General features: G+C 43.4%; 1 protein-coding gene across 2 annotated transcripts; it reads left to right on the top strand.

Moving 5' to 3' along the window:
• The first annotated feature begins 15,737 nt into the window (after positions 1-15,737).
• Positions 15,738-26,497, top strand: PRDX1 (peroxiredoxin 1). Of its 2 annotated transcripts, none has more exons than XM_075555544.1 (6): positions 15,738-15,894; positions 17,774-17,890; positions 19,523-19,676; positions 19,999-20,121; positions 20,632-20,762; positions 26,106-26,497. In XM_075555544.1, exons 2-6 carry the CDS (start codon positions 17,785-17,787, stop codon positions 26,189-26,191), a joined length of 600 nt encoding a protein of 199 aa, XP_075411659.1. In that variant the 5' UTR covers positions 15,738-15,894; positions 17,774-17,784; the 3' UTR covers positions 26,192-26,497. The 2 variants fall into 2 exon arrangements, with proteins under 2 accessions (XP_075411659.1, XP_075411660.1); XM_075555545.1 differs by having other exon boundaries at positions 15,864-15,881.
• Positions 26,498-26,978: the final 481 nt, after the last annotated feature.

Here is a 26,978-nt window from a genome sequence, read left to right as displayed (position 1 = left end):
CCTGGATTGGCCCACCTAGGCCACCTGGATTGGCCCACCTAGGCCACCTGGATTGGCCCACCTAGGCCACCTGGATTGGCCCACCTAGGCCACCTGGATTGGCCCACCTAGGCCACCTGGATTGGCCCACCTAGGCCACCTGGATTGGCCCACCTAGGCCACCTGGATTGGCCCACCTAGGCCACCTGGATTGGCCCACCTAGGCCACCTGGATTGGCCCACCTAGGCCACCTGGATTGGCCCACCTAGGCCACCTGGATTGGCCCACCTAGGCCACCTGGATTGGCCCACCTAGGCCACCTGGATTGGCCCACCTAGGCCACCTGGATTGGCCCACCTAGGCCACCTGGATTGGCCCACCTAGGCCACCTGGATTGGCCCACCTAGGCCACCTGGATTGGCCCACCTAGGCCACCTGGATTGGCCCACCTAGGCCACCTGGATTGGCCCACCTAGGCCAGGTGAATGCATTTCAGCCAATGGGGTCAATCAGGGGCTGTCCACCATGCCTCCCCGTCGAGTCCTTAAAAAGGCAGGAGCCCAAAGTCAAGACAGATTTTTCGTGTTGCTGAGCAGCTTCCACCAGGCTGTATGGCCAGGAGATGCCTTATGGGTGCCGTGTAAACCTGAAACTTCTTCTTAGTCTAATAAAACTCACTTGGATCACGAGCCAGGCTTCAGCATGAATTCTTTCTCATGCGGGGCCAAGGACTGGGGTATAACTCTAGCTCCAGAGAGATCTAACATAAGCTTTTAAATTTAAGGATTCAAATGTTCTCTGAGGGCTGTTAAATGGATTTTTATTCAGTAGCAATTAAAAAATAAACCTCTCCTGAATTACCGGATGACTTTGTAACCGTGTCCCGCCCTGGGCCTCCAGTGTTCATACTTGTATGTGTTGCTACAATTGCATAAAAGCATTTAACTTTTCTGGTTTATAGGCTTACCTTTAATGGTTTATAAATTTAATTTTTCATAGTGTATAAATTTAGGTCAAGCTATTATTAGCTAAGCAAGTCCTAAGTAAACAGTAAAAATAATTGCTGTTCTCAGAAATCTTTTATGCTTTCCTTGAAGTGCCTTACCTGTTAGTTAGAAGAGCCAGTAAAAACAAACAAACAAACAAATAAAGAGCCAGTGACTCTGTGTCTTGAACAGCATGTTAATGTAGGGACATAATCACTGCCTTGTTAAGTGAAAGCCAGATGATGTCAGAGTGCTGTATGAACAAAGGTTTCCTGTTGGTTGGAACCGAGAAAGGTGGTGGAAGAATTTAGTCACTCTCACAGGGCGTAGGCAGTATAAAAGCCAAAAATGTCAGGACAGAGTCAGGCGGGCAAATTGAAGGGCTCCCCTGAAAAACAGAAAACTGGCCAGGCCAGACGGAGCCAAGACAGATCAACCCGGCTCAGGAAGTCCAACCTCGCGCTCCGGGATACAGAGCACCACAGCAAGAAGCTGACAAACTGTTCTCAGGAAGGCTTGCAACACCTGCCCCCTCCTACGGTTTCCCCGCCCCCAGGCACCTTCTTTTAAAAACCCCACCACCTGACCATTGGGTGCGACTTTCCTGGCCTACTTGCTAGCCCATGGAACCCCATCCCGTAGCTTCCCTCTAATATACTTATTTTGGTTTCTGCTCTCCCTTTGGCCTTTCAATTATGTTTGTCTGCTCCTTGTGCCTCAGTTTACTTTATAAAACAGAGTTCTGTAGCCGCCAGAGCTATATTTATGGAGAACAATGCTTGAAGGAACTGTTAGGTAGCTTAGCCTAGGGAATTGGGAAGTCCATTTACGCATGCCCAGGAGAGCCAGCAAAGGACAAAAGCTGGATTTTCCCGCCGGTGGGCCCAGATGGGCGTTACACCTGTAGCAGCCCACCTGGGCCAGGTGATTGCAATTCAGCCAATGGGATCAACCTGGGGTCGTTCACCACACCTCCCCCGGGAACCCTTGAAAAGGCAGGGACCAGAAGGGAGGGGGTCTCTTGGGCTATTGGCTTTTTTGTGCGGTCTGGTGGTCTTCGTGGGAGGGGAGATATCCTTGCGTGTCTCGGAGCAGTCTCTGCCAGGCCACAAGGTCAAAGGAATCCTATGGGTGCCGCGCAAAACCTGATGCTTCTTTGAACTTTCATTAAATTCTCTTGGATCACGAGCCCGGCTTCGGCGTGAAATCTTTCTCGCGTGGAAACAAGAACCGAGGCTGAGATTTAGGCCGGAGAGAGAAACCTAACAGAACCTCATCTTGTAGATTTCAATTTGTCCTACCTACCTCAATAACTTTGGTAGTAGTAATTAATAAAGAAAAAATTCACAAATCAATATTTTAAATTGTTTTCCATATTCCAAACTGGGGTAAGCTATGAAAAGATTAATTTGAGTAAGAAATAAAATCGACAACTGTTACTGTAAGATTTATTGGGGCGTGAAACAGAACCAAAGATCCAATTGACAAAGTTTTAGAAGCAGGCTTTATTGAGAAGCTTGCGGGCGGATTCAGCAACTCAGGGGATTGAGCTATTGAAGCCGTGCCCCATAGGTGCTGAGGCACAATTTTTATATGGCGGAGAGAGGGCAGGGGGTGGGGGTTTCTATTGTTATCAGGTGCAGCTGGCAGGCTGCCTGGGTTACCTGGTGTTCTGCCCTTACTTTGTGGTTATTCCGAGAGGGGTGTTCACCGAGGGAGTGGAAGGGCAGCAAGGGGTGAGTTTGAGAGCTAAGATGGAGGTGTTGGATTCAAAATGGAGTCCCTCGTGTTAAGACTAGGCAGTTACATAATTAAATTTAATCAATGAATTAATTAAAGAATGTTACATACATAACAAGATGGGCGGGTTCTAGAGTTAAGAAGGCAGCTTAAACTTGGTCACCTGTGAGGTGGCTGGACCTTCCTCTCCAGGGGAGCAATCTATGATCCTTATCAGAAGGGAGTGGGCTGTGCTTAGGGTGTGGTTGTCTGATCACTCTTGATGGAGAAAACCTTCAGGCAGATAACCTTCACGTAGATAGGAGCAACCACGTGCTTGCAAGCATCATCATAATATTGGCATTATTAGGATCAGGGGGGACATTGTGGGGAATAACTTTAGTTAGGAGAATGTGACTGGGATTCATCTCCAACTCATGAACTCCATGAAAGTCTCAGCCTCCCAGCCTCCTTAAATATGAGCATAAACAATTTGTCTGCCCCCACCACACTGAGGCAAAACACCGCGGGCATGCAATAGATCGTCAGAGGATGCTCAGCAAGGAAGTCCCGAGGGAGTATCAAGGATGGACTTTGGGGCCCGAACGTGGGACCCCATCAGACTCATCCAGAAAACACTCAAGGTCAACAAACAGACCTTGAACTATCAACAGGCTTTTCTTCCTTTCCCCCCTCTTTTAGATTTTGTATATCAGTGGCTTTTATCTTAGTTTGTTGGTGTTGCTGCTGTAATCGTGTTTTTATGTGCCACTTTGGTGATGAGGCCATCCGAAATTTTATGCACACATTATTTCTGCAGGTCTGTCTAGATAAGATGGCTGGATAAACAATGTGGAGAAGAAAACAATGGGACCAAAGGTCCCAGGGGACATGGGAAAGTGGGAGGTGGGGGAAGGGACAAGGAAACAAGAGTGGTTAAAAGCCAGTGGCAAGGAGGGGATGGGAGGACTGGTAAGGAGTGACCAAAGGGCAATGTAACCAAGGGAATTACTGAAACCAGAATGAAGGCTGAACATGGTAGTGGGATAGGGGGAAAGTGTAAGGAAATAGAGGAAAGGAGTAGGAGGCAAAGGGCATACATAGAGGCCTAAATACAGGCATGCACATATGTAAATATATCTATAATTATGGGGAAATAGATTTATGTGCATATATTTATAGGTTTAGTAGTAGGGTAGCAGCCTCCACTTGCCCATTCCCTCAATACAGTTTGCTCAGCTGAATGGTCATTTATGACACCCACCTTCCCTACACGATCACTGAAGACAAACGTGTGCATAAGCAAATGTGGTGAAGAAAACTGATGGCACCCAGCTATCAAAAGATATAGCATCTGGGGTCTTGAAGGCTTAAAGGTAAACAAGCAGCCACCTAGCCCAGAAGCAACAAAGCCCACATGGAAGAAGCACACCAGCAGGTGTGATCATGAAGGGTCGAGGGGACCAGTTATCAAACACCAAAGGGGAAAAAAAATCATATCATCATGAATAAGGGGAGTGCACGATGGGGACTCAATGCCCATCTGTAGACAACTGGACATCCCTTGCAAAGGGGTAGTGGGGAGGACATGGGTCACTCAGGGTGCAGTGCAGCATTTATGAAACCCACAACCTTCCTCTAGTTCTTAAATGCTTCCTCCAACCCCACTATAATGATCCCAATTCTACCTTGCAAATGTGGTTAAACCAGAGGATGCACAGTGGTGCAGATAGGAACTGGAAACACAGGGAATCAAGGGCAGATGAACCCCTCAGGACCAGTGGTGAGAGTGGTGATACCGGGAGGGAAGTGGGAAGGTGGGGTAGAAAGGGGGGAACCGATTACAAGGATCTACATATAACCTCCTCCCTGGGGGATGGGCTACAGAAAAGTGGGTGAAGGGAAATGCCGGGCAGTGACATATGATAAAAGAATAATTTATAAATTATCAAGGGTTCATGAGGGAGAAGGGAGTGGGGAGGGAGGGGGAGGGAAAAAAAAGAAAAGAAAAAATGAGGAGCTGATTCCAGGAGCCCAAGTGGAAAGAGAGAGTTTTGAGAATGAAGAGGGCAATGAATGTGTAAGTGTGCTTTACACAATTGATGAATGTGTGGATTGTGATAAGAGTTGTATGAGCCCCAATAAAATGATTAAAAAAAGAATTTGCTAGAAAGAAAATGTTTTAAAAATGATGAGGGCAACATATGTACAAATATGATCGACAACAATGGATGTATATATGGATTGTGATAAGAGCTGTAAGAGCCCCCAATAAAATGGTTTTTTAAAAAAGAATTTGTCTGCATATACTCTCTTCTCAGTTCTCAGTTTCCCACGTTCAAGTGTCCGAAGGAGAACATCCTACTTGGTAAGGTAGAAAGGCAGGAAAAACCTTCATGAAGACCTTCAATGAGATGGATTTTGAAACAGTTGGCTCAAACATGGGAACAATTGTGATGATGGTGCAGGGCCCAAAAATGTTTGTTTTGTGCTGGATATGGTCGCTATGGGTGTGAACCAACTCTCTGGCACCTAGCAACAACAATAATATATCCCTGGTCTACTTTAGAGACAACAGTATCAGTTTCTTGAGAAATAATATCATCCCCATGGAATCACCAAATTCTAATATCTAATAATGTAATTTCATATTTATGCTAACCTTGAAAACAAACATCTTTCTTTGTAATGTAAGGTAGCTATTATATTAAGTTCTGTTTAAGGAAAAGTTATCATCTTCAAGAGTCAACAAGTCCATCTTTGCTAGAGAACTTTAATATCTACCGGGAAGATAATAAAAAGTTATGATAAAGGAGTAGGCACGGCTGCTTATAAAAACACAAGAGAATCTCGTGGTCATGTGATCTTTCAATATCCCTGAGCAAGCTTAAATATATATAAGTAACTTAAATGACCCACTCGCGCCTTTGACACAGGAGAGGAGGGCAGTGTTAGGTTTCTTTGGTCCCAAGCTATATGCCCAGGTAACTCCAGAGAAATGTTTAGAGTACGCCTCCCAAGTAGGCATAGATCCTTTACAGCAGAAAAAAAATAAAGGAAAATGCTGTCTTATTATCGTTATTATAGATGAGATCTCTTATTTTGGTCTAGTTCCTCACGCTCCCATATCACACTATTCATGCAACATGGGTGATTTGGGCTTCCTGTGAGAGTGAGTAAAGCAATTCATGAGATAGGTGTGGTGGTGTAGGCATGGGAGTGGGCACAAAGCTAGAGTATAATTGCATATTGATATTCGAGGAGAAAGAGTAGACCGCCCCCCTCCAATAAAGAGCTGTCTCCCTGAATGGAGAAAGCAGGGGATTTTTATACATTATAAAAGGAAGGGGTCTAGAAAAAGGTTTGATAATCTTAAATTACAGGGTATTGGTTAATGAATATCGTCTCCTCTTTTACACTCTGGTGGTGAGTTGTCCTGAGAGAGGGCCTGAAAGAGTTAGTCCACTGTTAAAAAAACTATTAGAAATATAATATGATTTCCTGTTAAAAATATAAAATGTAACAACCCCTTCCTTGGCAGTAAAAATTCCTTTTAACCTTAATCAGTAGGGATGTCCTAACTCCAGCAGGAGGCTAGCAAGGCCATTAAGATAAGTAGTCAGGCAGGAAGCAGGGAACCAGTAGAGAGGTCTGAGGGGCTGGCCCCATCCCAACTACATGGACAGCTGCCCCTCCCCCCAGAAGAATTTACTTGAGGACAGCATGAAGCTTCAGCTCAGGGAGAGGGACATGTCTGATCAGAGCACACAGAAGCAAATGAAGGGGGAGGAAGAGAGAGTCAAGGACATCCTGGCCACCAAGCCTTGAGGACAATCTCCCCACTCAGAGCAGCTAATGCACAGAGTAGACGGTAGGAGACAAAACATCCCTCACTGACCCATAGCCCAACAGGGGACAACACTGGAGACACAGTGCAGGAATTGTGCCCGATCTGACCCCACCACACTGAAGCAAAACACTAAGGGTGTGCAACAGAACAGCAAGGGGAGCAGAGCAAGGAAGCCCCAAGGGAGTACCAAAAATAGACTTGGGGCCAAGGCATCACCCATCAGACTCGACCAGAAAGCACTCCTAAGGGTCAACAACAGACCTTGAACTATTTACAGGCTTTTCTGTTTTCTTTTTTGTCATTGGTTTGTTGTTGTTTTCTTTTGTTGCTTTGTTTTCCTCTGTCTTGTTTTTGCACATATTATTATCTCTGCAGGTCTATCTAGATATGATAGATGGGATAAATAATCTGGAGGAGAAAACAATAGGACCCAAGGTTCAAGCTGGGGGGGGGAGGGGGGCATAGGAAAGGGGGAGGTGGGGTAAAGGAAGTGGTGTTAACAAACCCAGGGAAAAGGGAACAAAAAGTGATTGTTGTGTAGGAGAGTATAAGAGGCCTGAGGCCTGATAGGGCTTGATCAAGAGCAATGTAACAGAGGAAATACTGAGACCCAAATGAAGGCTGAGCATGATAGTGGGACAAGAGGAAAGTAAAAGGAAATGGAGGAAAGAACTAGGTGGCAAACAGCATTTATAGAGGTCTAAATACAGGCATATACATATGTAAATATATTTATATATGATGATAGGAAAATAGGTTTATGTGCATGTATTTATAGGTTTAGTATTAAGGTAGCAGATGGACATTGGGCCTCCACTCAAGTACTCCCTCAATGCAAGAACAGTTTGTTCTATTAAACTGGCACCTTCCCAACATGATTGCTGAAGACAAAGCAGTTGCATAAGCAAATGTGTTGAAGAAAGCTGATGGTGCCTGGCTATCAAAATATATAGCATCTGGGGTCTTAAAGGCTTGAAGATAAACAAGTGGCTATCTACCTCAGAAGCAACAAAGCCCACATAGAGGAAGCACAACAGCCTGTGTGATCACGAGGAGTTGATGGGATCAGGTATCAGGCATCAAAGAACAAAAAAAAAAATTATATCATTGTGAACAGGGGGGAGGTGGGGGAGTGCGGAGTGGGGACCGAAAACCCATTTGTAGGCAAGTGGATATCTCCTTACAGAAGGGTCATGGGGAGGAGACGAGCTAGTCAGGGTGCAGTGTAGTAATGATGAAACATACAACATTCCTCTAGTTCTTAAATACTGCCACCCTCCCCACCACCATCATGATCCCAATTCTACCTTACAAATCCGGGCTAGATCAGAGGATGTACTCTGTTACAGATAGGAACTGGAAACACCAGGAATCCAGGACACATGAACCCCTCAGGACAAGTGGTGAGAGTGGCAATTCCAGGAGGATGGAGGGAAGGTGAGATAGGGGGAACTGATTACAAAGATCCACATATAACTCCATCCCTGGGAGATGGACAACAAAAAGTGGGTGAAGGGAGATGTCGGACAGTGTAAGACATAACAAACTAATAATTTATAATTACCAAGGGTACATGAGGGAGGGGAAGCATGGAGGGAGGGAAAAAAATGAGGAACTGATACCAAGGGCTCAAATAGAAAGCAAATGTTTTGAGAATGATGGTGGCAACAAGTGTACAAATGTGCTTGACACAATGGATGGATGTATGGATTGTGATAAGAGTTGTATGAGCCCCCAAGAAAATAATTTTTAAAAATTTAAAAAATTGTGTGTGTGTGTGTGTGTGTGTGTGTGTGTGTGTGTGTGTAGTCAGAAAAAGGTTGTCCTGAGACCTGGCAACTAGCAACACCATTTTTTTTCTGTGGTCTGTCTCTTTGAGTTTCACAGAGCCACCAACAGAGTCATGTTGGGAGCAGAGCACTGGGAGTTTTACCAGTCTGTGGCTTGAAGGAGCTCCTCTGAGGAGGGACCTCAGGGAAGAGTTGTCCATTTTCTGTGGAAAACAAGAGGTGATTACTGGTTATGATGACTACATTCTTTGGGTCTGAATTTGCTGCACTTTTCTTTATAGTAAGACACCAACTGCATAAGAAATAAGCTTTTAAGAAAAGCTTTTTTAAGAGTCTGACCTCTGAAAACTGGATCAAGCCTATTGGTTATGTTTGTAAATAAACTTAATACATGAACAACAACAAAAAAGGATAAGTAACCATCCCTTTTGAAGCATCCTTTTTCATTCAGAGGCCTCAGGGCCTCAGGTCTGGCAGAACTAGACACAGAGGTATCCCCTAATTTAGATAAACAAGGGTTCCTGTTTAGGGGATGGTGGTCTACTGGCCCTGAGAGAAAAGTAGGTATAGGTAAATAGTATATTTCCTAATATCATTTTTAAAAACTGCCTTCTTACAGTATCAATTATATCCTGTGACATTGTACAAACCCGCTTCTATAAAAAAATTAAAAACCTGGTTCTGTCACAAAATTTAAGGTATATAACTTGCTTGAATTTCACTGGATTTTTGAAACCGTTTTGAGGCAGCAAATCCCAGTTTCCTTCTTTTTCATTTTGTAGAATAAACTTCTCAAATCCACCTGGTTTCTGTCTTAGCAGAACAGTGACAGGCATTCCTGGCATCAGTTCTAATTTGGGTGGTGATGGCCCAATGGAACTATTTACCTTGATTTTTCCTGGGATTCAAAAAAATAAGTATCAGTCTAGTTACTCTTTAACAAACATTCCTCTTCTTTTGGTTTAAAATTATAAATCAATTGTCAAGTTCAACTACATGTCTGAATAATCCATCCTAAACTGTCTTACATAAGTCCAGTTGATTTGTCCCAACACTGCTTACGATGATAATGAGGTGCACAGCCATATATTAGGAAGCCAATCATTGAACTGGAATGAGGACCAATTAGGATGCAGGAATAAGGACCAATGGGAAAGCAGGATAGTGACTGAGGTGAGCTAATGCAGTCCCACCACCCAACCCTTATAAAATCCAGTGTCATACCGTTAGACATCCTTGTCTTCCTCAAATTGTGAGGCAGCTGACTGTGATTGAAGCATATTTTACTTATAAAATCTTTGTTGCACTTACTGTCTTGTTTCACAGTTTTATCTTGTTTTACAGTTTTTTCTTGTCTTGATGTTTTGATGATGTGGCTCCCTCTGTTGTGGCGGTAAGCCACTTGGGAAAACATCTTTTTTCAAAGGAAGCAAAGCCAAGTGACATAGACTTTTATCATATAACACTAATCATTTTGTTATAGGGAGAAAATCAAGCAGAAATATAGCATAATTTAAGATTTAGGTTGTTGAAAAGCCCAAAATATATCTCGTGTCTCCTATACAGTAAAAATTCCTTTTAAGCATAATCAGCAGGGATGTTCCCACAGGAGGAGGCTAACAAGGTCAGTAAGACAACTTGCTAGATGGAAAAACCACTCCAGTTAGGATAAACAAGGGCACATAAAGCTTCACAGCCCCTGGAGAAATGCAAGTTTCAATCATTTCCTAATGATCATTGCAGAACCTGCCTGTTTAGAGTAGCAATTGCTTCTTGTGACATTGTGGGAAAAAACAACCAACAACCCCCAAACAACTGGCTTATCTTTTCCTTTAATCGTTGTAAGAAACCTGTTAATTTACAGTGTTAGGTCTGAATTCTGAAATAGCTCTGAGTAGAAACCTGGCTGTTTTCCTTCTGTAAGCACTTGCAGAAATAAACTTACAATTTATTTATTTATTTATTTATTTATTTTTTTTTTTTTTAACTTAGAATTTCTTGAATCGACCTGGTCACTGTTTTTGGCTACAGTGACAGGCTCTTGCAGATCCCTCACCGTTGGACAAAGATTTATTCTGTTAGGTAACCAGAATAGGGACTAAGGGGGTTGTCTCTCCAATAGCTGCATAGGGCCACAATAATGGGGCTGGAAAGAAATAAGGCACCCATTAGACACCTATGGAAAGATACAAACTGAGCATGCTCAGACACAAGTCCCCAGGGCCCAGATCTACCTGGGTGCACAGATTAGGCCCAGTCACATGATATCACACAGGTGGGTCTAATCTCAGCCGATAGGATTGTCGATACTCTTAACCATGCCGCCCCCAGTCAGTGGGATGGGAGAGAATAAAAGCAGGGGGTGCAGCCCAGAAGTCCTCTTGACCCCTGGGATCTCCTAGTTCTACAAGTGTGGTTTCATGCTCCTGTTCCCGTGTTCTTTTTTTATCTCCCTGTATTCTTTCCATGTGGTTTTTTGTGTTCAGCTGTAGACTCTGTGCAGTTCCCAGGCAGCCTTGTAAGCTTTCCAGAAACAGTGTGTGCTTTTTAAGATTGTAGAACCTGAAACTTCTCTTTTCCTCATAAAAGTTACTTGAATTACACACAAACGTGTTTCTGCTGAGGGAATTCTTTCACCACCATGAAGCAAGAACTGAGGTACCCCAATCCAGGAACCTAACATTTTCAATTCTTAACAAATTAAACTTGAATTATAAGTCTTAATAATTCTTAGCCCACTCTTCACTTATTTTACTATGAATCTATAAGGTCAAGTGAAGACTCAATTCAGTAATGAGGCCAGGTGGGTTGCAAATAACAAGCTTATTTTCTTTCTTGGGTGCAGATGGGGTTGAGGCCCAGGCTGAGACTATAACATGCATCCCCTCTGAACCAAACAGTCCAGGATTGCGCAATACTTTGAAGGAGTCACCAATGAATTGCAGCAAAATGAACTTTTCACAAAGCTTACATACAGTGAATCTAGGAACTTAGAGGAAAATTCTGATTGGTTGACATTTACAAAGTCAGACTTTCACAGACACAAGTCAATGGAAAGACATTTTGCTAATCATAGTGTTTGCATTTGTTAACAGCTTATTCTATGGATAGTTTGAGGGAGGGTCAGAGGAATGTTTTTCTGGGAGCCTGCTGTGAGAGGAAGGGGTGGGAAAGAAAGAGGGTTCCTGAAGGATTCTAGAGGTTGGCTGCTACTTGACTGAAAAGTCAGCTCAGAATAAGCAGTAAGAGAAAAAAATAGTTTGTCCTGTATTTTTTGGCAAAAGCCTCTTCTTAGGCCAAGTACTTAGTTCTTTAGAGCTCCTTTACAAGATTCAAGATCGAAAGGAGTTATTAAGAATCTCAAACCAATTATCTTCTTCTTTAACATGAGAGCAACTAATGTGGTAGAGGCCAGAGTCACACAATCCAAGCTGGCTTCATCATTGGGAGGCATATCTCCAGGGGCCACAATTCACAGTAAAATCTATGTAAATACCACATTTATGCAGATGGCTTTATTGTGAGAGTTAGAATTTGTCTCCTCCACCCATTAGCTGGGCATTGCCTGTCAAACAGGTAGATTTAGTTTTTGTCATTATTTTTAACTTCAAACATACTTCACTTTCAATGATTCTTATCTATTTATTGATTTAATGTCAAAAAGATAAGAAACCTAGGGATCATTTAATTTACTCTTTTATCTCGTACTTAATCCAATTAATTCCAAGACCTGTGGAAAGAAATATCCCTTGTATTTCTATTTCACCCCTCTTCCCACCTGCACTGTTAATGTTCTGTTACATTTCTTAGCCTTCTTTTCTCTGGAATATTGTCCAAACCCAAACCCACTTCCATGAAGTCGATTCCCACTTATATGACCCTAGAGCACAGAGTAGAGCTGCCCCATAGTTTCTACGGTTCTAAATCAAGGGTGAAGTTTTTTTTTTTGCTGCCAAGGGTCATTTGGATATTCATGACATCTTTTATGCGTCATACTGGTCAAACCTTCAATGAATGCATCCCCAATGGGATGGCTCTGGGTAGAGGGAAGAACTACCCCTGTGTGTTTCTGAGACTATCATTCTTTGAAGGGTGTAGAAAGCCCTTTCTCCTGAGAAGCTGATAGTTTCCAACTGCTGACTTTGACCTTAGCAGCCCAAAGGGTAACCACTATGCCACCAGGTTTCTATGAGTGGGAATTGACTAGATGGCAGTGAGGTTTTTTGTTTTTTTTTTGGCATGTGATGGTTAGAACTGCTTCTCATTGGTGAGGCATGTGAAATTAGTAAGTATTGGTGATTTTGCTTATAGGGCCAGTGATCCAGATGTCCACCTTGCTTAAATCTATGTGAAAGCCAACTGCCACATTTTTTTTTAAACCTTCTGTAGACTATCTGGTAGGTTCAAAACCCCAACTAGATGTGCTTTTAACTACTACACCACCAGGACTTCCTGTCGATCACTGTCATCGCTTCCTAATTAGTTCTTCTCTGAACATCTAGTCAATGAGCTCATCCTCCACACAACTGCCAGAATCATTTCCCTAAAACAGAGTTCAAATAATTTAATTACATATACCAAAAATATTCTAGTACGTACTAAGTCCTTCGCCTCTGCTATTTACTGGGCTATACTGGGGTATTGCTGAACCCAAACCATAAGACTTCTTTCCAGACAACTGGTGAAGAAACACATGGGATATGTGTAAAAATAGTTAAAGAGATGTACCAAGTTCTGTGGGAGGATAAAGAGGAAGCATCTTCCCCCATTTCCTCAATCACTTACTTGGACAAAGTACCCAACAGATTTCTTCTCTTTTCAGAACTATATCCTGTTAATACATATATGTAATCTCCAAGGGGCTAAGCTGTTCTCCTGGACCAGAATAACAGTAAATGTTTAAAAAAATTTTTTTTGTAAATTTTTTTTAATGAGACAAAATAAAGACCAAGTGCCCAACTCAGGACATGATGAATAGTAGATACAATAAATGATCAATTTCTTTTGGCTAAAGGGATACTGTGTTGTTGGTAAGTTTGCCCATAGCAATAACCATTCACTAATCCCTGAACTCCATACCCCTGCCCACCCTAAAGAAAATTGCTAAATAACATTCAGCCTTCACGTTAGGTAGGTAGAGCAGAACTAAGAGTTGTCCCTCTACATGCCAATGCCTCCCCTCCCCCTCATTACAGGAAGTTGAAAGCTGCTGTTAAGGCTGGAGGGCAGGCACCCATTCAGGTCTTTGAGACAGGAAGCCAGTAAACCTGGGTGGGACCCCATGTAGGCCAGGTGAGCTTAATTCAGCCAATGGAGTCAAACAGTATCATTGACCACGCCTTCTAACGGCGCTGTGGGTGGGCCTGAGAAGCCAGAAGTTTTCGTCACTGGTTCCCTCAGTGGCTCACACACACTGTGGTCAGCCTGGGGTCCTGCACATTTATGCCGCTTCTATCCTTTATAAACTCACTTGGATCACAAATTCGGCTTGAATTCTTTCTCGTGTGAACCCAAGGACCGAGCTATTTCTCCCACGGGAGAGACCTAACATTCACAGAAAGTGAAGGAAAAATCAGAAAGAAAGAAAAATTCCTATTTTGCAAGATAGGGTGATAAATACAAAAACATAAAAATGCTTAGCTGGCATGACACATCACTTCTCTATTTATTGCCCCTGCCATAAAGTTTCAATGGAGTTAGTAGTATGGGAGCAGGGAGATCCCAGAGAAGAGAACACAATACTATTTATCAGACATGCACAGACTGAGCTATTTTAAATCAGGTGCTGTATTGTGTGACTTGGGGCACCAAGAGGTGTGACCCAAGCCTGATCCTCCAAGAAAGTCCATCTAGCATGGGGAGGTACACACGCAAACAAGTAAGAAGGCTTAAAAATGAACAAAAGAGAGAATGGTCCATTTGGGGGATATGAGAGAAGTCAGAAACAAGTTCTGAGGAAGTAATACTTGAGTTGTCTTGAAAGATGCTTTCTCTAGATCAGCGCTTCTTAACCTGTGGGTCATGACCCCATTTGGGGGTCAAATAACCCTTTCACAGAGGTCACCCAATTCATAACTGCAAAATTACAATTATGAAGTAGCCATGAACATAATTTTATGGTTGGGGTCACCACAACATGAGGAACTGTCATGGCATTAGGAAGGTTGAGAACCACTGCTCTAGATCAACTAACTGGGGGAACAAAAGTTTGAATAAAAGCCTTTAAGGTACCCCTTATTCAGGTTACAAATGAGTAGTTATAGTGAGAAGGCAATTAACATATCTACAGAATAAGAACTAGGCACTGTTCTGAATGGCAGAGTCCTATAATTACTTTCACAACTACCAGTAAATATGTTCATATTATTACATGTCATAAAGTAAATCTTTTACTCCCATTTTACATGTGGGAAAAGTGCTGTTATCTGACTACAGGTGAGCCTGTCACCATAGCAAAAAAGAGAGACCAGGTTGATGACAAATTCTAAGTTTATTCCTGCAAGCACTTGCTGAAGGAAAACAGCCAGGTGTCTTGCTCAAGCTGTTTTAGCATTCAGTTCTGACCCACAAGTTAATACACAAGACAACATTTTTCTTACAAAGACTATTGGAAGAGACTATCAGGTTTTTTACAATGTCACAGGATACAATTGATAACCCTAAGAAAGCAGGTTTTGCAGTGGTCTTTAGGAAATCATCTCTACCTATTATTTCTCCAGGGGCCATTAGACCACCAACGCCTGAATCGCCATGACCCCTTATCTATCTATCTATCTAAATTAGGGATGTTTCTGTCTGGCTTTACCAGACCACCACCCCTGAATGAAAAGGGGGAATGCTTCCTACCTGGCTGTTTATCTTGTTATCCACCTTCCTCAGTTAGGACATATCTACTGATTAAACTTAAAAGAAAATTTTCTTGTAAGGGAGGGGACTGTTACATTTTGGGTTTTTAACAAATCTCATATTTCTAGTATTGATTTTCCCTTTATCAGTGTGATTAAGAATCTTGCCCTAAGGTCGCACATAAAATGAGGCCTTTTAACACAAGAAAAATTTAAGATCAGCGAATGGCAGGATCAGATTTCAGAACTCCCTCCAGCTACCGTGCTGGAAGGGATGGAAAACAGCAAACTAGTCAGTAGAAGGAGAGAGAGAGAGGCCCGTGTAAGTTTTAAGGTGCACTGGGCGCCGAGGTCCTGGAAGTAAAGGAATGCGGACTGGCCATTAAGCTCAGATATGACTTTTGAGGCATTGGGGGGCCGAGAGGTCCTCCTACAGTTCGACCTCAACCGTTTGGAGCCGCAGCTGCAGACGGACGGGGCTTTGAGACGCCTGCGGCCTCTCCCGGGTCCCACCGAGAGAGGGAAAGCGCTGAGTCACGCCGGCGGGGCGCGGGGACGGGGCGGGGGGCGGGGCGCCGGCCCGACCCCCCTCTGCTCTCCTCCCGCACCCCCGGCCCGTCCGACTCTCGCGAGAGCCCGAGTCTATAAAGGCCGCGCTCCGCGCGCGCTCCGCACGCTCTCCCCGGCTGGTGACGACGGCTGCTCGCTCCGGTAGGCGCCCCTGGTGAGTGTCTGGGACGGGCCTCGTGGCGCCCTCCCCTCCGCTCGGTGCGCTCCCGGGGCCGCGCCCCGTCGGGGGCCTGCGCCCTGGCCCCGAGGTGGAGGCGCGGCCCCGGGAGTCCGGGGGCCCGTTGAAGCCGGGGGCCCGCAGCGGTTCCCGCCCCGTCGGCCCCCTCCGCGGAAGACGCTGGTGGCCTGGGCGGGGCGCGCGGGGCGCGTGGGGCGCGTGGGGGAGGGGTCCTGGTCTCGGCCCTCGTCGGCCGGCGCGTTCTGGAAGCTTCTAGAACTGACCTGGAATCTCACCTGCAGCTGCTCCGGGCTCCCGGTAGCCGGCCGTTGTGCAGTCGGTGAACGGGAACCTGCTTCTGACGGCGCTTGCCGTGGGGTTTTGGCCATTTGGTCCCTCCCGTCCCGTCTTCATTTCGTAGCTACAGAACAATCCCAAATGCCGTCTGGCGGAAGACTGGACAGGCTTCTGGGGTTTCCTGAGCTGTTAGGGTGCGGTGGCGTTAGGAGATGTTGGAAGGTGTCTGGAACGGGGCGTGGAAGCGGGAGCCTCTCCGGGGCCTGGGGGTTCTTGGGGCAGGTATCTCCCAAGGGCTCCCTAGCGGCCTGGAGTCCAGCGGCCCTTCCACCGTATTCGCGGAGCTGCGGTGGTGGGGCCACCTGGAGAACAGGTGTGGGGGGCGCTGTTTGTTAAGCGGTACACATCGTACTTAATCGCTAAATTGCAGCGTAATTTACGGTGTCTTTTAGAGCCTTAGGAGCTTTTAAGCAGTGTGCTATTAAAACCGTCGACTCCAGGAATGCGCACATCTCCTTTGGTTGTAGTTCGAACCAAGAGCTCTGGGACTTGTGGGAAAATGGGATTTCAAACCGATGAGCTAAATCATAACGCCACATTTTGACGTTGACTTGTGTGGGATGCAACTAATGGACTCTTGGCTCTACTTAATTTTGTTCTGGGTTTTTGGCCTCAAGGCCAGAAGCCCATTTTCCAAAGGAGTATAGGGATAACCACTTTACCAAAAGTGGGGTGAAATTGTGAACCGATGCCAAAATCATGGTAGGGATTGGCGGTTTTAGGTTGTGTACTCTCGTGGTCAAGTCCACCTAGAGAAATTTCAAAGTGGATTATTAAGGCTGGTGAAGGTACAAGCCACAAAAATTTTATGGCTTCTGGGAGTCAGGCACATCGAGGTGGCATTGTGCGTTGTGTGTGCCCTTGTGTTCTGGCTTGAGACTCCACCTCTCCAATGTTTTTCTGTAAATGGAAGAGCAGAAGAAAATGCTATTTCCCCCAAATTTGTATGTCTCAGAGAAGGTAAAAGATGACTTTGACTTAGCTTTAAAATTTCCAGTATACTCGGAGATCTATGTGTAACCTCCTCTCTGGGAGATGGGCAATGGGGAGGCGGGTGAGGGGAGACGCCTGGGAGTGTAAGATAAGATATAATAATTATTTATAAACTTATCAAGAGGTGGGATCGGGGAGGGGGGGGAGGGAAACCGAGCTGATTCCATGAACCCAAGTGGAAGGTGAATTATGAGAATGATGATTGCAATGAATGTATAAGGAAGGGTGCTTTGCTCAATTGATGTATGTACAGATTGTGATAAGAGCTTTATGAGCCCCAATAAAAAGATTTAAAAAAAATTTCCAGTATAAAGTGAGAGTAAAGGCAAATTCAGAGCTGAAAAACTCAGGCCGACACACTTCCGTTGTGATCTTTTGCTGTGAGCTTGCACTACAAGTATGTATTCAGGACCACTAGACCTGATTCTTGATTCTTCTACAGCAGAGTGACTAAGTAGACGAAAGAGAAAGGCTAACGTTTATCTAGAAAAACAAGACTTGTTCTAATTAGTCCTATCTTTTGTAGCTGTTAACAAGATGTCTTCAGGAACTGCCAAAATTGGGCACCCTGCCCCCAACTTCAAAGCTACAGCTGTTATGCCTGATGGTCAGTTCAAAGATATCAGCTTGACTGACTACAAAGGTAAGAACAATTAATTACATTGGCCTTATTAAAATGGAATTATTTTATAATCTAGGAATAGCTGATTGAATTTCTGTTATACTTGATGTGTTTTCTCTCTCCTAGTACAGTGTTTTTAGGACATGAGTCTATTGCTTGCATGTTGAAGTGAAGTGGTGATTATAGTGTTTATATATCTTTCATCCTAGAGCTCTTGGAGAATGCACATACTTCGTTATATTGTCACATTATTGCACTTTGATATTCTCCATACTTATGGATTGCTTTATTAGAGAAATTTTCATCTCTTACTGTAAGAGATGTGAATTTAAATGTACAACTTAAATTTTGACACTGTCTATTCTTTCTCAAGCCTTTGGGTTTACTATTCAATGTATATTTGTGAAATGTGTATTATGGGTGCTATATCTGTTAAAGAACCCAGGCCCATCTCCTTAACTTTTTGTTGTTCGCCCAGGGATGAGTTGGTATTACAAGTTGAAGCAACTCTCCTTTTTTTTTCTGTTGTCATGGTTTTAACATGTACACGAAGACACTTAGCAATCTCTAATACAGCTTTTCCTTTTTTATTAGCTCGGGTCTCCTGGGACAATTAAAGATACAGGTTTCCTTAGAATGTAAAATCAGGTGTCAGGTAGACTCTTAATGATAATGTGTCAGTTGTTGGATGTGTTACTTGGGTGGGGCTTTTTAACTAGAGTTCCTAACAAGTCTCTCCTTGTGAGGAGAACAGTTATGTGGCGCCCTACAAAGGGAAACTTCCTGACAAACAAGGTTCTAGCCCCTGAGGGAGTGATTGTGCCTGAGTGTATAGACGCCAGACTAGGTTCTAGGAGGAGCTGCTCTCTGCCCTCCAGGGCTTGACCTGCTGAGGCTTCAAAGGGTTTGTTTCACAAAACCCTGGAGGGATACTCAGATGAGTCAGTTTTCAATGATTTTGCTTTTCAAAGTAAATGTCAAGAAGGTCCTCTTACTTGATTTTCAGACAATACCTCTTCCTGGTAATAAATGAGGGTTTGGAGTTGTTCCATAACTCAGCCCATTAGGTGTGGTGAGAGACTACTTGGATTTAAGACCTACTTAAACCAGTGATTTGAGTGATGTCAATGAAATTCCCATTAAAAGTTTTGTTATAACCTACCTGGACGGACTCTTGTTCCGCCAGGCTTGCTAAGAACCTGTTTGTTTCAGGTCCTTACCTGTCCCATCATTCTTGTGAAAGGAAAAAGTCTCTGACTTCCTCTTCTTGATTAATTGCTTTTCTGGGGATTCTTTTTAAGACTGCCCAGTTAAAGGTGATAAGGGAATGATTGCATTTTGCTTTTCTCTATTGGGTATCTTCGCTACTCTTAGATCAAATTCAGACTTAAATATGTTATTTTATAGTTAATAGCTAATGTGGAGATAGCAGAATAAAGTGTGGAGCTGGAGTGTCCCAGGTCCTTCTGCAGCAAATTCTGAAATACATGCTAGGAGACACTTATCTTGGCTCTTTAACAAGTGTGTATAATATCCGCTCAAAGGGTTAATTTGCTCCCATAGGAAAGCACTTTTTTTGGGGGGGGGTTCCATTTTCTGTAAAGGCTAAGGGTGTCTGTTTCAAAGACTAACCTGTGGGTTCCTTCTTTCCAGGAAAATACATCGTGTTCTTTTTTTACCCTCTTGACTTCACCTTTGTGTGCCCTACGGAGATTATTGCTTTCAGTGACAGGGCAGAAGAATTTAAGAAACTCAACTGCCAAGTGATTGGTGCTTCTGTGGATTCTCACTTCTGCCATCTGGCTTGGTAAATCAGTTGGTCTATTTGGCAGGTAGACTTAGCAGCAATTGGGAGGCCTTAGCAGTACAGACTTCTGGTTACTTGTGGAAAGTGCTAAGACTGACTTCCTCTTGCTGCTTTCTTTGAACCTGGCAGCCGAGGAGCAGCAGCTTCTAGTTGCAGCTGATTGGGCTCTGGTAACCTTAAACTGCTTCAGCCATTCAGTTTGTTATTGGAAAAACGTACATGGTTTTGGGAGAGTTCGATAATAATGTGGGTAGAAGGAAGGAATGGGTGTAGTTAATGCTGGTTATGTGAACTGTAAACGATTGTGTGTATTTTGCTGTAGGATCAACACACCCAAGAAAGAAGGAGGCCTAGGGCCTATGAACATTCCTTTGGTATCAGACGCCAAGCGTACCATTGCTCAGGACTATGGGGTCTTAAAGGTGGATGAAGGCATCTCATTTAGGTAAGTTTGCTTCTTTAGGTAACAGTTTAATTGGCCCATGTAGGCCACATATCATACGATTCAATTGTTTAATCATATCAAGAAGATTTGTACAATCATCACTATAACTTTAGAATATATTCTTCATTCTTTTACTAATCTCATTTCTCTACAAACTCGCCTGCCATACCTCTAAGGAAGCATTAATCCAGTCACTCTCGCTGTTGATTTACCTATCTTGGATTTCATATACAGAAAAGACTGAAGAAAAAAAAAGCAACTAAATAGTTTGTTTGAGGGCTGGTGTTTATCAAGAGAATTGTTTAGTTAATGGGGAGCCATTTATTTGAGCAAGTCCAAAGCCCTGATTTGCAGATAATTTGCTCCTTGCATTCCATTCTTTATGCAGGAAAAAGGCAGGCCAGTTTATTTTAGAGACCAACCCTGTTTCCCGAGTACTTCTTTATAGAACAGTTAAAGAGAATGCTAAGCCTGTACTGCCATTCCCATCAATCTTTCAATCTCTTTCAGGGGCCTCTTCATCATTGATGACAAAGGAATTCTTAGGCAGATCACTGTGAATGACCTCCCTGTGGGCCGCTCCGTGGATGAGACTCTAAGACTGGTTCAGGCCTTCCAGTTCACGGATAAGCATGGAGAAGGTGAGTCTGCATACCAGAATGGTGATCGAGGTGGGTAAGGTCGTAAGAACAAGACAGATCTCTTTATTACTGTGGGCTGGAGGAGGTTTGGATAATGGGAAAGCTTAGAGAAGAGAAGGTATGGAGTAAGTAATCCTCCCTCTGCCCTGTTCACTTAGCTCACTCATGCTGTGGATTTTGTTTGTTGGCTTGTGGAAGGATCTCCTAGGTACCCGAGAGCAAAACAAGGAGTTGAGACTTACACCGAGATTTGAAGCATGCCATCTTGACCAGTGTTTGTTAGTAGAGCTTACCCTCTAGCCCATATTTGTTAATAAAAAAATAAAGGTTATAGAAAAAAAACTTATCAAAGGTTCATGGGGGAGGGATGGGGTAGAAATGAGTAGCTGATACCAGGGCTCAAGTGGGAAGACAGTGCTTTGAAAATGATGGCGCCATATGTGCAAGTGTGCTTGACACGTTGGAGGAATGTATGGATTGTGAGGAGATATAAGAGCCCCCAATAAAAGTATTTTATATATATAAAGGGGTAGTATACATTCTGTTTTAAAGTTTAATACTCCCTGGTGGCGCTGTGGAATAAACAATCTGCGAATTATGAGACTGGTGGTTCACACTCCCTAGCCACAGCTGCGTCTGGAAGAAAGACGAGATTGTTTGCTCCCACACCAGTTTACAGTGCATAAGACCTACAGAGCAGTGCTACTTTGTCCTATAGAGTTAGTTACTCTGTTGAAATTCAAGGAATGGCAGTGGGGCTTTTTGTTTTGTTTTGAAATTTGGAAAATCAAAATAGGGAACAAGATAAATAACATTTCTTAAACTTTATATTTTCTAAAGTAGTTCTATTGGGACATAATTCATTCACATATGTTCAAACATTTTTTTTTCAAACTTTTTTAATGTTCACAAATACATTGTGTTGCACCAAGTAATGACTGCATTTGTAGAACCAGTTATATCAAGTTTACATTCATGTCAAGAAAAGTAGGGGAGGGTTTCAAATGAAATGTCTTTAGTCCTGGAAAGTATCAGGATTAAAGGTATTGATTTTGTAAGTCTGGTCCTGTAGTAGCTAAACATCAACTTGTGGTTTTTGTCTTTGGTAGTGTGTGGGCTTCTCTTTTCCTCCTTCCCCCTCTTTGAGTGAAGCTATTGCTAGAATTGGCTTTTGGTTATTTTTTTAGGGAGTTGGCTACTGAGACACAGGTAATGCTGGGTTTGTAGAAACCACCTCAAGCTCAGTGTAACTCAAGGACAAGGTAATTGTGATCAAACGCACAGATAGAGCATAGGCTGCTTTGGTTATTTGACTTTGGTGGACATTTCTTCCTGACCATCTCATTTTTCCTCTGGGAGAAGAGTAGTTCAGACTAGATCTCTAAGATCCATTTCACCTCTAAATCGAAATTCGTGCTTTAATTTGAGGGACCCAAAAGTGACTAGAATGAAAGACTGGACTAACATGGATCAGTGATTACTGGCACCTTCTGCAGAAACAGTCTGATGGAAAAAGAGACACCTAAGGTTGCCACCTGGTGGATAGTGACCTTCAACGCAGAGGCAGGGGTGGAGGAAGAGGAGTAAAGCCAGCCATGTTCTGGACCTAATTTTCAAGCTTTACTTAGAGATTAGACTTTTCTGGGCCAAATTTTCATAACACTAAAACCTGTTTCTTTCCATTCTGTAGTGGTGTCTGTTGTCTCTCATCACATTAGCCTCCTGGCTCAATCTTAGAGCTCAGTAGTTCCCATTTGAGAGCTTATGAATGGCAACCACTCTTAAGTACTTTACATGGTTTTTGAAGCCCCGATAGCAGCGATTCTCAACCTGTGGGTTGCCACCCCTTTGTGGGGATCAAACGACTCTTACAGGGGTTGCCCGAAGCATAATAGCAAAATTACAGTTATGAAGTGGCAATGAAAATAATTTTATGGTTGGAGGGTCACGGCATTAGGAAGATTGAGAACCACTGCTATAGTAAGGGAAGGGAGCTCTGGTGGTGTAGTGTTAGGCTGCTCCATGCATGGTTGGCAGTTTGAAACTGCTAAACTAGCAGCAGCTCCACAGGATAAAGGTTGGGCTTTCTACTGGAAACAGTTAAATAGTCCTGGGAAACCCATGGGTGTAGCTATGAGTCGATTGCAGTGATTTTATGGTTAGGGTGCCCTGATGGTGCTGTCAACCAAGCATTGAACTGTAAGATCAGTGTTTCAAACTCATTAGCCGCTGCGTGGGAGAAAGGTGAGACTATGCTCTTAATATGATTTTCTTAGGTGTTGATCTTTCTACTTTTTGGCACAAAGACTGGTATGGTTACACTGGGAGACCCAGTGCCAAGGACACTGAATTAGGAATTAGCAAGCTGTTCTTTCTGCTTCATTATTTTTTAACTGTGTGGTCCAGTTTTTTTGCATTGTGATTTATAATTGGACTATTTTAAAGCACTGTGCTCTAGGCAGAGCAATGTTTTGGTACCTTTTTCAGTCCTGATAGCAGCTTTCTGACTGGCCTGGTCTTTTGTGATCTTTGTTCTTGTAACTCGCAGCAATGTGTGGGCAGAGTAGAACCTGCCCCACTGGATTTCCTCTGCTGTGATCTTACAGATAGCCAGGTCTTTGCTCCCACAAACCCACAGATGGCAGCCACTGCACCTCCAGTGCTCCACTGTTGATGCTTGTTTGTAGATGTTCTTGAGTCGTCGAATGAAATACACTACTTGGTCCTGCTCTATCCTCAGCAATTGTTGCTGGATTTGAACCCATTATGGGAGCTACGTTGTCCCTCCATCTCATTGAGGGTTTTTGCTCTTTTTCACTGATTGTACTTTTCCAAGCATGTCCCTTTCCAGGGATTGTGTCTCCCCATTCTTGTTTTTAAGAGAACATTCGTGCTAGATCTCTTCAACAGACATCTGCTCATACTTCTTTGTCTCTGTCTCTGGTGCTTTAAGGGACCCAGGGTTTTTAATCTTTGGTGTTCACACAAGTGAATACATAGTTAGATGGAGGTTTTAAGGAAACAGTTTCTGATCTAAAGGGACTTTCTTGGGTGAGACTTGTTACTCCATTACTGGATTTCAGTGAATGCATGTTTCATAGTAGACAATTAGCAAAACCCACCAATGGTTTGACATTCCCTTGCCTCACTTTTCCCATGCTAGCTTAATGTAGCTAGCTCAGTGATGGTGGGACATGATTGAAGACTGCTTTCTGCAGTTGTTAGAAAGATCCAAACCTCAATGAAATGGAGTTCCCTTTCAATTACAAAAGAGTAGACGGTGTTTTACTTAGTAAAACCTGCAGGGGCCCTTCAGTTGGGGTTATGCCTCTTTGTGGTTCGGGCTGTTGTTTTGTATAGGCTTCAGGCATCTTCTAGCACAGATGCAGACTGGTTGCCTTGACATCACTGAAACTCAGCCTACCAGAGGGAAGGAACAAGGTTCTTGTGAAGGGGTTAAGAGAATACAAGATTTCAAGTAGGACTGACGACCCAGTAAAGCTTTTCTTTTTCTTTTGGCTTTAGAGAACAAAATTTTGACTTTGTCTTCTTGGTTTAAATTCTTAGTCTTATTCTTAGACTTATCCTAAGTCAAATTCTTAGGTCTTAGTCATGCCACATTTCCCCTTGTCCTTAACCCTATAGCATTCTTGGCTTGTTGATGTCCTTTGGCTTGTAGACTATCTTAACATGGCATATCTTCCCCTGTTTCTGTGTGTCTGTCCTTTCTAGATTTCTTCTAAGTCAGAAACTTAAGACCCACCCTACACTGGTATGACCTCATTAACAAAAAGAAAACCCAATTCCCAAAAGGACCAGGGGTACAAGGTCCAGGAATTCTTTTGCATTTTGGGGACACACAAATCATTTGATATCTCTTAACAGGGTCACACCTTTCTCCTCTTATTCCTTCACTCAAGTTAACAAATGTCTATAGTTGCTGCCTTTCTATCCTTGTTAACTACGACGTCCTCTTAGTGTGAAAACCTGCCTTGACTTTATTAGAAAAAATACTTTTATCATCATTTTCAAAGCATTCTCTTCCTACTTGAGCCCCTGATATCAGCTCCCCATTTCTTCTCCCTCCCTCCCTCCCTCCCCTGACCAACCTCCTTCATAAATCCTTGATAAATTGTGGATTATTTTTCCATATCTTATATCCTCCTCCCCTCACCCATTTTTCCATTATTTGTCGCCCTGGGAAGGGGGGGGGTCTAGGTTGATCCTTGTGATCTATTTCCCCTCCCCTAACCCTCCTGGTATCCCTACTCTCATTGTTGGTCCTGAGGGGTTTATCCTGCATTGTGGGCTCTTATCTGTAGCAGTGTGACTGCTCTGGTCTAATCTGATTTGTAAGGTAGAATTGAGGTCATGATAGGTGAAGGAAGCACCAAAGAATTAGAGGAAAGTTGTGTGTTTCTTCAGTGCTATATTGCACCCTGACTGGCTCTTATCTTCCCTGTGACCCCTCTGTGAGGGGATGTCCAATTGTCTACACCTGGGCATTGGGTCTCCACTCCCTGCCCCCCACCCCATTCACCTTGGGAATGGTTTTATTCTGGTCTTAGATGCCCGATACTTGATCCCATTGACACCTCATGATCACACAGGCTTGTGTGATGCTTCCAGGTGGGCTTTGTTGCCTCTGAGGTAGATGGCTACTTGTTTACCTTCAAGCCATTAGTATATAGTTCTATTCCCCTCTCATCTATATTTACATATGTACATGCCTGTATGTAGGCCTCTATAAATGTCCTTTGCCTTCTGGTTCTTTCCTCACCATGTTCGGCCTTCATTGGGGTAATTCCTCGCTACTGCATTGTCCTTGATTGAGCCTCACTAAGCATCCTACTTTGCATTGATTTTATTTCACTTCTTGTTCCCTTATCCCTGTGTTGGCTCCCCCCTTCTTCTTGACTTTAGTGTCCTCATACAATATTTTACCTCTGCTGATTAGTTTTACATATTATAAAGTACTGTGAGTTTACTTTATATGAGATGTTTGTTTCAACACATCCATTTCATCATTGTTATTTAACTGTCGCATAGTATTCCATTATGTGTATGCACCATAGTTTATATCCATTCATCTGTTGAGGAGCACTTGGGTTGTTGCCATATTTTGGTTATTGTGGATGGAGAAGTTAGGACCAGTCATTTAAACTGTTTTTTAGAAGTATTAGAAGCATACCCACTGTAGTGTCTTAATGTTTTGCCGTAGTTGCTTTTGGAGATAACATGTATATACACACAACACACACATAATTACTATTAAAGAATAAAGCATATAGTTGGAGCTCTGTTACATAAGAGTTATTGATGGGTGATATTTCTTTCTTGCAGTGTGTCCAGCTGGTTGGAAGCCTGGCAGCGATACTATCAAGCCTGATGTCCAGAAGAGCAGAGAGTATTTCGCCAAGCAGAAGTGAGCACTGGACCATTTCAGTGCGAGGCAGCCATGAGTAGCCTTGAGAAAAACAAACCTCTTTTGTATTCTTTGTGTTTCAAACATAAGGCCTTAGACTCTACGGAGAGCATGGTATTTGATAATATGATAGGCATTTTTTGTAGGGGCTGGGGAGGGGCAGTCTTTCTACACCCCAGTGAAAATGACCCTGAGCTGTTTTGGGCAGGGCCTGATATGTATCATGTACTAGTAGTGGGGCATAAGCCCATTGATCTTTTGTAGTTGTATTAAACTTGAACTCACATTTTGGTGATTCTTCATTTTAGGAGATAGTTGCCTTTGGTTTTAATAAACAAGAAATTGCTTTCCCTCCGAAAGGGGAAATAAGGAATGGAAGTTGCCGTAGGGTCTCAGGAAATTACGTTAAGGGGAAACGGAAGAGAACGGAGCTACCATTGCTCTTCACTATATTTGGACACGAACTAGCCCTGGGAAAGTTGTTGGCCAAGTTGCTACAACTTGAACTAAGGTGTGGGTAGCAAAGAACTCATCAGTGAGATTACCTGGGTATCTATTTGTACCAGTGGGGGTAAGGCTGAGAACCCAAGGCAGTGAGTCGGCCTCTAGGATAAAAGCCTGGTGCTAGCTATGCAAAATAATAGTTGTAGGCTTTTGTACTTTGGGAACTGGAAAGAAGTAAAAGGCCCACATGGAGCTAGTAGCATGGAAGAGTAGAGCTTTTAGCAGAACAGTCCTCGAGACTTTGGGTTCTGCCCTTAGAGGATAGAGCTATTGATTGGGCTTGTGTA

The sequence above is a fragment of the Tenrec ecaudatus genome, chromosome 1, assembly GCF_050624435.1.
Source record: "Tenrec ecaudatus isolate mTenEca1 chromosome 1, mTenEca1.hap1, whole genome shotgun sequence".
NCBI lineage: Eukaryota > Metazoa > Chordata > Mammalia > Afrosoricida > Tenrecidae > Tenrec > Tenrec ecaudatus.
Note: the sequence above shows the minus strand (reverse complement) of the source record. Positions and strands in the feature narration are given on the sequence as shown.